The 13,007-nt window shown below is 29.5% G+C and overlaps 1 protein-coding gene across 1 annotated transcript in view; it reads left to right on the top strand.

The window, feature by feature from the left end:
* LOC113556221 (nephrin-like) overlaps positions 1 to 13,007 on the top strand; it is a 414,201-nt gene that overhangs the window by 349,128 nt on the left and 52,066 nt on the right. The window contains exon 6 of the mRNA XM_026961043.1: positions 7,337 to 7,488. Within this exon, the coding sequence (XP_026816844.1) occupies positions 7,337 to 7,488 (152 nt within the window). The remainder of the gene's footprint in view (positions 1 to 7,336; positions 7,489 to 13,007) is intronic.

The raw sequence follows: 13,007 nt of genomic DNA, 5'->3' as shown, positions 1-13,007 counted from the left end.
ACATAGTAACAACACAATAACTAATTAGTTTGAGCTTTGCAACCAAACTATACACACTACACAATTTGTTTTACCCGAAGAAAGACTTTTCCACCACTAAAAGATTTAAATGCCGACAAACCACATTTTACAAACGGTATAATTAAAAGAGTAACAATTTTTTTTTTTACGACCTATTCCAATACCGAATACATCGTTAATACTCAAATGTTTGATTTTTAGATTTTACTGTTTTTGAAGTGAATAATAAATATTTTATTCTTATTGAATTGTGTTAAAGCAAGATACTATTCATTTTTATTTTTATTTTGTTCTCGTGAGTTAAGAAATATAAATTAAGCTAAAACGTTCTTCTGGCGATTTTCACTCTTAAATCGGTGTCGGGATTATGATCAACGACGTCCAAGGAACGAAAATTATGTTTTCCTACCGTAGTAATTATAAAAAGTAACATAACTCGTTGACTTATTTGGCGTATGCCGTATGCTCTTATATTTGTTATTTTTTCTTCTTGTTGTTTTAAATCATGGTTGTTCAGACCGATATAGATTAATCGGTTCTTACAAATTAATTGTGTTTTTTTTTAATTTTTCAAACCCCAATAAAAGCTGAAAATTTTTTTTTTTAACGTATCACATTCCGTCTTTCTCTGTCATTCTCTCTTTCTCATCATAGTTTTCATACATATATATATATATGTATATAATATATTACCCATCCATCTCCGTCCGAAAAGAACAATTGATTTTATTGGCTCTCGCTTGTAAACACGATTTGTCTATCGTAAATCGGTCGATAAAAACCCGCCGTCCGACCCGCTACCAGCAGTGCCGGCACCGACCGAATATATCTCCCGTCTTCCGACCCAGTTGCTGTGGTAGTGTGGTAACGGTGGTTGGCGGTGGTGACGGCTGAATGGTTACCACCCGATTTCGGGAAAAAGTCACGTATAAAATTTAATTGCGTTCCGGATTACCCCTTTTATAATATTGTATATATAACGCAGCAACAATAAAGCGATTTCGGTTTAATTGATCGCAGGGGGAGGGTAGAGTAAGTTTCACGGTGGAAACTGGCGACTACTGCTGCTGCTGTTACTAACTAGTGTAGACGAGCAACGAAGTCCGTCTGACGCCGACCTCTCAGTCTATGGTCGTACGAAGTACGTGTTTGCCGACGGAAGTAACAGCCGCGATTACTTTTCTTTTTACCGTCCACCCACATAACCAACAAACCGACTTTATGCGTCAGTCCTCAATTACCGTATCAGTAGCTAATACGTATTCGTTCTATATTTTCGTTTATAACTATTGAAATAAAATAAATGTTTTCGCTTGCACGTTCCATGTGATAATATCCAATGAATTTTATATTTATTTCGTTTAAATTCGAAAGATGATAATTCTCACATTTTCCAATTTGTATTTATTAGTTACATAATATGAACAATATGTCAAATGAAATGCTATTAACGTTTGCGCAAGCATATACATTTTTACTAATAAAATATTTATATAAATACTTTTACTAACAATTTCAAAAGTAACAGAATAATATCATAATGCTAATGAATGAACTCCGTGATAATTTATTATTATGATAAGCAAATTATCAAGGAAGTGGATTTTTTATTTTATTGAAAGTGCTCAAATTAATATAATAGTATTTTACACAGTTATTATTATTCACGTTTATTCTTGATACCCTTGCTACGAAATTGCATACATGATTCGCCGTGTTAGAAACTAGAATTGAACCTGATGTTAATAATATTATGTCGGTTGATAAAATTTGTAATTTTATGTTTGAAATTTTCAGTTGGTGCTAATAGTACAACAAGATTGTTCCGGGGAGTTTGTTTTATTAGTTTATTTATTTATTTTTTTTTTTTTTTGACGTTAGCGCCAAAATAATTTATACTGAGTCGACAACGAGCGTTTATTAGCAGTGTCGGCGCTGGCGCGTGATGTCTCGTTTAGGGTTTAACTCGATAAATTACATTTTTTTTCCTAAGTTCATGAGTTACCCAGGAAATCTAGGAAAGTGTATACATAATATTAGTATAACGTTATATAGATATGCATCCGGTTTTTGTAAGACCTTCATAATTGACTATGATAAAAAATATATATAAATATTTGTACTTCTTGACTCTTGTTACTGTCTATTTTTCTTTTTATCATTGGCAAAATGTAGAGAATTTTTATTTTTCACTCAAACTTTAATTAAAAGAAAATATTTTTAAATATTTATTTTTAATTGTTTCCAACAAATTATACAATATTTATTTGGACTACCATTTCCAGACGACGCACGACGTAGTTTCTGTAAACAAAATTTAATTTTTATTCATAACGGCGTAATTATGTTGATATTTTCTATCTGAACAACTTTGATTAAACGATATATTTTCGGTATAATAATATATTTAAAGATATTTTTTTTTACTTTACCTGTTAAGTACAATTGAATACAAATAACCAAAAATGACAATAATTTTATTGAAATAATATAAAATAAAACTTATATTGTACGGGTTTGAAAAAAAAATTAAAAGTTTTTACATCACTATTTCCAAGTATAATACAGGAACGAAATGATTGCTATTGCACTATAATCAAAACTTTGTGTCTTATAGGTTAACTTTCAAAAAATGTTATATCGAAAATAAATTTTCATTTGATATTTTCAAATATTTTTACTCGTATCTATACATTATTCAATAACAGTTGTAGTTTAGACGTTGCTTCTGTCTTCAAAAATGACTGATGCTCAGTTATACTTTATAAACTTCATTATATGTATGTAAATACCTTAAAAGGGTTATTTAGCTTCTACGTACATTAATAATAATTACGAGAATTCCATTTTCTATAAAATAAAACACTTGCAATTCAAATATTCGTATGGACTTATAATTTATAAGCGGTGCATTAAAACCAAAGCCTAGTTTGCATAAAATATTGATTTTCAAACATTTATTTTCGATTCATAATAGATGCGTTTTGACTTGTTCATAAGTAATGATTAATTTGCAAATTAAATAAGTTTGGTAAATAGCTTACGCATAAATGAACACTTCAAATTAAATGTATATGGTGCGTTTATTTGATTAGTCTAAAATGTTTGTAATTATTATTGTTGATACCTTTCGTTATTATGTTTTTCTAAACAATCATATTGAGTTGAATTATAAATTATATTTATGATGTAAAGATATACAGTTACACATTTTTTGTTAATTGTATTAAAACGATACATAAATAGCATGGAACATTGTTTTATGTAGTGTATGTATTATGTCAGACACGCCGCGCTTAAATTATTCTGTTATATTATACATTACATAAATATGATTTTTTTGTGTCGAACTTTCTTGGAAAAGTATTTTATTCTCTTTATCTCGCTAAAAGCACGAGTATTATCACTTTTAATAATAAATTGTTATGCTATAGTGAATACGTAAATAATTAAAATGATATTATTTAAATTTGTTCCGGGAAAAAAACGCGATTTTCCGAGCCTCTTAAAGGATTAAAATGTAATTCATTATCCATAGTTGCGTTTCGTTTCGCGTAAAACCAAGTCTAGGAATGTAGGAGAGATAAAAAAAAAAAACAATAACATCACAGTATGTAGGGACACGTGGGATGTCTTATGTCAGAAGCAGTGCAATACGACGATGGTTGGTGAGAAGAGTAAGTAGATAACACCGGTCTGGCTGGTTGGAAAAGCGTTCAAGAAGAGATCGAGTAACCGGTAGACAAACTGTAAAAGTTTACCTTCCCTTAAAGGTAAGCGCGAAAAGTTTTTCACTTTTGAAAGACTATTAGTTATGTGCGGGTCGTTTCGAGAATGATTTCTTCGTGTATGTGTGTGTGTGTGTGTGTGTGTGTGTGTGTGTGTGTGTGTGTGTGTGTGTGAAGGCGGCAGTGCTGGAGATAAATACGAAAGATAACTGAAAAAAAATACTATATCTTTAATGAGGTATTACGTGTTTAAAGCGTGAGCCGATTTAAAACTTGGTGGGACGAACGAATAAACTTTCCTAGTGATGGTGACGTGGAGAGGACGATGGTCATGGAAGATAGTAATGGAGAAAAATCGGAAGTATATTCAATTACCCTGTATATAATATATACATAAGCTGCTCATTTCAGCCCCGCGGTGAAATTTCTGTTTTTATTTATAGTCCCTCGACCGTAGTTCGTTTCAGGACGGCTCGACGGGTACTGCCCTCGGCTAATAATAATGCGACCGGAAATTAATATTTTTTAATTCGGTCTATTGCAGTATAATGCGAAGTGCGTGAAATATAAATCACTGTTTGGTTTTCATTATAATTTCGAAATGTTTTTTTTTCCGTGAGATCTGTATAAAAATGAAAATCATTTTTTGACGTTTGAAATAAAGGAAAAAAAACCACGTCGTTCTATATTCAGAATTCCGAATGCTTATAAGAGTTTGCTCGCCGACAATAATTTATCGGTCATTTTAATATAATCGACTATAACAATTCGACACAAAATGTAAATTTTTCAATTTATATTTTTCCCAACCGCCAAACTGTGCAGTACCGTATATTACTTTATTATAATATATTATAGTGTATTCCAGCTATCCTATATTATTGTACCGTGCGATAAATGATAATGTCGAGTGATTTCGCAAATCCCACCTTAATAACAGTAATTTGTCCGTTCAAATATATCTAACCACTCGATCAGTTAAATTCGATCGATATATACATAGTGCATACTTATTCGTACCTCCCTGTAAACAGAAGGATGAAATTCTTATTTATTAGACGCCACATATTTTACGGACAGTCAGGATCCTTTAAAGTCCGGGAATTTTTATTTACTCGAAGGCCAATATTTTTAGGAGTTAATAATACCTATCACGGATATTATAATCCTACGTTTGGACGTTAAATTATAGTAAGTTACGATACGTTTTCCGAGCACTTAAGTGATTTGAAACAATTTTTTTCCGTCCGATAGTGAAAAACTTTTTTTACGACTCTCAAAGATTTATTGCTCGACCACAATGATATGTTTGCGTTCATATATTTCAACTACATTATATATATATGTGTGGATTGTAGATGTACAATGTACATTATACAATATATATACATTATGATTTACAATATAAAACGAATAAATCTTAATACGCGTGTAATGAATTAAAATAAAGAAGTTTGTCATATTTTGTCTTCTTTTATGTGAAAATTAACAACAATAATATCATTATATTTAATAATACATTATTGTATTATATAGACTAGTTTTGTTAATTTTTGCATTTACTAAGAGTATTTTATTTTTTTGCCTTTATAAAAATTGTATCTCTAATTTATTATTATAGTGTAGTTCGAGTTTTTGTATTTTTATTTTTATTAATAATGATACCGTAAAAATGCGTATATTATTACTCCTAAAAAATATAGGCAAGAGAGGATCACTCTGCTGTGCGTAAGGCGTTGATGAGTGGGTCACTATTATGGGTATGTTAAATTTGAATTAAATTACATAGGTATGATTGTATACGAAAAATGATTCTATTATTCGAAGCGGAGACGGTATGTCGGCTTAAATCACGAAGTGTATATCGTCATATGTAATTTTTTTATGTAGCTATTAAAGTTATTTATTTTACTTTTAGCATTTAAGTATATTGATATATTTTTTTGCAAAATGATTGAATTTATTACATTATTACTTATTAGTATTTAATTATTATAATAATATGTATTTATACCATGTTCTATTAACTTATTACATAACTAAAAATGATGTTATTACATCCTTCGGTAAACACCGTACAATGGTAAAAAATGATTCGTTGAATAAATAGATATTATCTTAAAATAAATAAAAAATATCGTATCAATATACTTAACATTACATAAAGGTACATACAAATTTCCAATAAATTTACATTTTGTTATACGCGTAATATTTATTATAATTTGCAATTTTTCCGGTTAACCTATTACAAAACTTATGTCATCGGAACTATATCAGTAATGTCTCGCGAATAACAGCCGTTCTAAATGTGTACCAAAACGTCGGAAAAAGTTTAGTGATTTTCGAAACGGACCTCATTCATAACCGATCCGTTAAATTATAATAAATAGAATTGTGTTGTATGTTTGCGCAATCACTATGACTCGTATCAATAATATGACCAACTCTTTACCGGACTTACCTCTAATGGAGAAGGAACTCTAGCTGGGTGCATAGTGGTCGTGGGCTAGACGGGTGTGATGTAAACTTTTATGGTTACGTCAGCGCTCGTGCAGAGTGCGTCCCGAGTGTAGTTTATGCTTGTATGTATATTTTATGGGTTCACGCGGTTTAGTTTAGGGTGGAAATTCCATCGCGATTTAGCGCATTTGGTTAATTTAACGTCATTCATACGAACGCCGACTGAATATTTTCGCTGAATTGATTTTTATATTATTTTTGCTGTGGTTGCACAGCCCGTTGTGCCCTGTCTCGGACCGTTTCTTTGTATAGAAAAAAAATGGAACGAAATGATAACGGAGAGCGCAATGGTATAATCTTTATAGTGATGTATAAATGTTGCGTTTATCGACGTTGTCGCTCATGAACTGTAATGCGCGTTATTGTCGGCTTTTACGGTTTGCACAAATGACGTTGCGGTATAATACGCATAGGTTTATTTATTTTTAGTTTCCAGTTGACATATACCAAAACAGTTGAGGATTCTAAAAAAATATGACCTCAGTTCTGAATAAAAAATATGATACAAAATTGTTCTCGATCCTGTACGAGCAATTTAAAAATAGTTTTTAAAAATAGCCGTGTTTTACTTGTAGACAATTAAAACACGCAATACTCCTTACTTTTTATTCATACTAAGGTTTGAATTTTATAAAATTAAAACCTTGAGTTAAATTGCACATAAACAAAAAAAAAAAAATAATCATATTTAAATTTAAAGAAAAACATCAAAACATTATTATTAAATTGCCAAATTGGTATGATTTTTTTTGTATAATATAATATTATGAATTAGATATTAAATATTTAACGTCATTTTCCATATTATGTGAATAAGCAAAAAAAAAAAATATTTTCATAATTTGTATTTGTTTTTTAAGTGAAATTAACGGAAACGTTTAGTACAATTTTTTTCACGAATCTTGATAATTATTATGTAATGCTAATATTATGTCATTCAAAAATTTGTAAATACAATTTATGAGCATTTGCAGTTCTGTCACACTAAAAAGAGATTTTGAAATTGAAGAGTGTCATTTAAAAAAAAAAAAATAAATAAATATTGGGTTTTATTTTTGTTGCAGTTCGGCCATTGTCGATTAAATTGGTTGGAGAAAATCGTCCACTATCTGCAGACTCGCCTGTTAATATAAGTTGCCGAGTTACAGGTGCTAAACCACCACCAATCATCACCTGGTGGAAAGATGCCACCCAAATGACAGATGCCAAGCAAATAGTAAGTTATCCAAATCCAATTATTTTAGTAATAGAATTTTAAAGACCATCGAAATAGATATAAACAATAAATATAAATAATATCTCAATAACGTATATAAATAATTATTCTGATCCATTCACCGACAATAAATTATTTTTGTCGAAAAGAGTAAATTTAGTTTCTTTTTTTTTAAATTATGTTCATTTTGTGATAAATAACCGTATAATAAATAATTCAAAATATATGAAAAATATCTAAGAAGTTTCTCTAATATACGGAATGGCTGTATAAAATACAAGAAAAACTTTTAGAATTTGTAAAGTGGATTTAACATCAAAATTAGACCATAGCCATTGAATTTCTTTTTAAGCTAAGAAAGTTCTTGATTTATTTTTTTGCATGGATCACATAAATGATTACGACGTAAATATTTCAACAACATATTAGTTTTTATAATATTAAAATGTGCGTGTATTTGTATTAAGTTGTTAGTTAATAAAGTGTCGTCACAAATATAATTAATAATTTACAAATGGACTATTTTTTGACAAATATTTTAATGATGCTTTTAGTTGTGCAAAAACAAGTTCTTATTCACAATTACTTCATTTTAAACATTTTTTTAAAACCATGTATACATAATATAAATGATATATATATATATGCTATACACGATACTTTTTAATATAACACAAATAGTGAGTAAAAAATCAGTTGAGACGTCATAAAGCAGGTTTATTTTTTTTCTCTCATTTTTCACCTAGTAAATGGCGTTGTTTTAGTAATATGATGACCTCGGATTAGGACAAAGAATTGAACAAATCCCCGCTAACGAGGTGCTACTTCAAACACCCCTTTTCCTAAATGTCTGCTGTCTACACATTTATCGAACCGGGCGATTAAGGTACCTTGCTTTTTTCCCCTCAAACATATTCCAAATTCAGTAGTTTAAACAGTCAAATAAATATTATATTATTTAAACTTATTTTTTTTCCTTTATGAATAACACATTATTTTTAACTTATATCAGTTTCAATGTTAGTATTTGTGTAATAATTAATATGTTAAAGTTTCTTTTATTATTTAAATATTTTAAAACTAAATTTATTTTATTATTATTATTATTATTATTAAGTTCAATTTAATAATTATATTGTTAAGAAGTAAAGTATTAAAATAAAATTATTTTTCTCCTAAAAGCACTATATTATCTTGGTCAGATAAATATGATTAAAGTGAAATGGTGAAGTTCTATAATTTGTTCAATAACGAGACGCATAGGATAATTAATTATTCGAGTTTGAATTTAAAGCATCTATTTGTTGATGTTATTAGATTAGTTTTCTCCAGTTTTATTCAAATTGAAGTCTTTTTAATTTAATTTTGACACCTGCATTTTACCAATGCATCAATCTTGCGAAAACAACGAGGACCCAAAAAGTTTAGCAATAATATGCATATGATGAAACATAATATTTGAAACAAATGATTTTAAACTAACTACAAATCGTACCTATTTTGAAATTAAGTTAAAATTTCATCACGCATATTATTCGTAATATAGTATTGTTTTAATTTCCTCGCAATTCGATGCAATTTTTCTTTGATGGTCTATATACTATGGTATAAACCGATATACGCTGAAATGGAAATTCATAAAACGATTATTTGTTTTGTGTTCGAAAATCATACTATACGTCACTTGAGTTACTTATTTTTAATGCTAAATTTCGAGTAATCCAAATCGATAATGTATTTCTGTGTAGGCAGAATTAGCCCTTTTAAAATACAGTGGTTTTCATACCACAAAATCATTGACCTAATTTCTCGCTATTTTATTCGAGTGATATACGATGCAAGTTTTTCAATGGCCACAATACTATAGGTTTTTTGGAGTAATGTTTAAGGTTTCAATCAATCTTTTCAATTAATACCAATGTAGATATACACTATGTGTGGTAGACAAATATTTCCATATTAGTATCTTTTGAATAATAAACTGTTTCTATGATGAAAGAAAAATCTTCAACGTTAAACTAAAATTGTATCATAATACGGGTTATAATTTGATACGATTGACCATTGAAACACTAGAAACCTATAATATTTATTCTTAATTTTGAACAATAGTGTTAACGCGTTGCTACAAAATAATTTGAACCACACACGTATTATTAATTCGAAATCTTCAGAATATTAAATAGTAATTTTAAACTATTATATATGACAAAGTTTTAATGCTTAAAAACAATTTGCTTATTTTTCTCACACTACTTAAACTCGACAGTAAAGATACATGCAAATTCATTTTTAAAGACTATATTATTATATTATCACTTGGATAAACATTTTAATAACTGAAAAATTACTCGTTGGAGTTTTAAACTAAAATCAACATCAACATTTTCAAAAAAAAAAAAAAAATGTTCATTCAATAATTTAAAGTAATTAATGAATAATAGATAATGAAGTTTTCATAAACAAAAAAAAAATAGAAATTTTTATCACCGCAGAACAGCCTTTAAATAGTACTCAACATTTTAAGAGTTCAAAAAATAGTCTCTAAGTATATTCAAAAATTTTAAAAATCCTAATTTGAATAAATTCTTTTTAAAGAAAGAATGCGGTTGATTTATCCTTTGTAAAATAAGATTTTTTAGCATCTGGCTTACTTAGATATCTAAAACATGATAAGATAAAACAACAAATGCATTTTATCAACATTCAAAATAAGTATACTTATATATAGATAATGATAATAAAAAGTGTGGAAAAATTATATTAATTAAGTGTATTTTATTTTTAAATCATTGTTATGTATATCACCGTAGTATTCGATTTTTTTCCGATATAATAATTTAATTAATTATTCCTTTAGAGACATTTGCAAGTAGAAAATAAAACTAAAACGTCCCTGCGCTAAATATAATGTTTTTACGGTGTCTTGGAGCACGCGCGTTCATAACATAACGTTGAAAACTTTTTCCTTGGATTTTCGATTGAACTCGCCCAAAACCATCGTTAACAGTATAGTTACCCGAAACACAAACACATATATATTTTCTTTTGTTTTTTTCTCTCTATACATCCGATCACAACGTAAATTACATTAAATCTTCTGGCTGTCCGGCATCGAAAGCCTCCTCGTACCGCCCCTTGATGTTATATATTATCCCTCGTCTTGATGCTGTATGGCTATAATAAAATAATATATATATTATTTTAGCGTTGCGGAAGGAGCTTTAGAAATTTGTAAAAGTACACTTACCTCGGTTGCGTAGTCGATTCGTTAATAATAATATATTATATTATGTATAAAATGGTATCGTGTCAACAGATACGTTTTACTAATGTATTGATTATTGATTAATGTCAATGGAGAATGTAGATAGTAAATAGTCCAACCATTTACAATATTGTAGTGTTGATTCCTATGTAATGAGTTCCGGTTTCTGAAGTTAAATGTAGTCAAACAAATGAGCGTCTTAAAATATGGTCTTCGCATACTATTATAGCGTATATTAATATATAATTATTACAGTTATACTTAAATACGCTGAAATTAATAACTCTATTTAAATGTCGCATCGACAGACATTAAACGTGTAAAATGCTACATACAACCGTCTCCAATAATTTAATATAAAATATAAATAACTGAATATTAGAGCGATAATACTATAACATTTAAGCAATATAATACAATACGTTATAGTTTATGTATTTCAATTTTAACAGGTATCAATAGAGTGTGTTCTTTCTAGTAATTGTATAGGTAATTCCGGTGCATCATCAAACGTCGCTTCATGGAAATTGAAATTGAAAATAATAAAATGATCACTAAATCAAAATTAATTTATAAGAAGCTATGCAGAAAATAATTTGATTCATGATAAAAAAAATATACAAAAATATTAATTTGATTAATAGTTAATATAATTTTCTTAAAACTGTTAACGCGAAACATTGGATAGCGAATAGTTTTGTAATTGATCATAACATGGAAAAATAATTCCAATAGTAGCGTAATAATGTTTTTATGTTATTTAGAGCTCATCGAACAATTATTTAATACAACTCAGTTTCAATATAATTACTATTATCGACTTATTCTGTTTAAATACGGTTCTTAACGAATATAGTTTATAGCTGGTGATATTGTTTTTATAAAATATGAGTATGTAGATAAATTTGAGATACTCAATCATAAATAATGTTCAAAACTAACATTTGGAAAAATAACCTTTCAATCAATTTTTTGGTAAAAATTATTTCATAAATAGTGATTTATGTAAGATATCATTTTCGTTTCATCTTAAATCTATAAAGAGGGTTTATTAAACTTTTTGAATACCCAAAATCATTTCACGAAAAAGGTACACATTATTGGATAAACAGTAGCGTTTACGATTCTCCGCTGAATTTAATATTGAAAAAAAAGTGAATAAATTATGAATCGAATTTTTAAGTTTATTACGTTGATAATGTGCCTCAATCGCACCAATAATACATTATGCAGTAATATTATTATAATCTTTTCAAATCGTATTTGAAAGAAGTGGCTAATAATAACACTTTCCATTTAGTAATGGTTTTATTTTTTCCGTTTGTATAAATACATAAAGAGCTGGTTATTCGCAGTCTAGAAAATTCATTGGAAAAATGACGTTATGAAAAGAACACGGAATGGGATAAGAACGTTTTGAAAATTAAATTTAAACGTCCACTTTTTGAAGAATGTGTGTTGTTAAAACTGCGTTGAAATTACATTTGTAAATTGTGTCGGTTGAAATTTACATATCCTACAATTTGTGCTCGAGAAGAAACATGTTTTTTTAAAAAAATTACGTAGTGTGCGTACATTAACCCCTTCGTTCGTTCGTTCGTTCGGTTCTTTCTCTTACTTTTTTTTTTTTTTTATATTATTATTATTCATCCGTTCGGTTACGAAATATTGTTCTCTCGCACGAGCCAGAAGGGTATTCGCGTATATAATATTATACGTGCCGAGAGCGAGTGCCGCCTCTGGATGTCGTCCAACACTATTTTCGCGTTTTTCCTTCCGATTTCCACCGCACATCTCCCAACAGCCTCCACCTCCTCGCAAAATGCACGCACCGACGTCCGTCTGGACCTTTTTGTTGCTCGACGTTTCCACGCGCCCACCGCCTGCCGTGCTAACGTCTGTTATTAGGTTTCGCCCGGGGACGGTGATTAACGGAATGAATTCGAAATCGTCTGACCGTGAGAATCATAGAAGAGAAAACGGACGGAAACGGTCGTGTACGGTCAGCACGTATTGTTATTATTATTAAGTCTGTAAATACCCACCCTGCCGGCACTAACACCGAGGCAAGATAAAAACTATTGTGAGTTCATTGTTTTTCACTCGGACGAACACGGCGCGCGGAGACAAGTCATATTATTATTATAATATACCAGGCCACCCCCCCCCCACACACACACACACGCGCACACACATCGCCACCTCGTACACCGCCGACTACCATACCACTATTGTGCGTCGGCTGCACAGC

Source organism: Rhopalosiphum maidis, chromosome 3, assembly GCF_003676215.2.
Source record: "Rhopalosiphum maidis isolate BTI-1 chromosome 3, ASM367621v3, whole genome shotgun sequence".
In the NCBI taxonomy this organism is placed as follows: domain Eukaryota; kingdom Metazoa; phylum Arthropoda; class Insecta; order Hemiptera; family Aphididae; genus Rhopalosiphum; species Rhopalosiphum maidis.
This window is presented reverse-complemented; position numbering and strand designations above follow the sequence as displayed.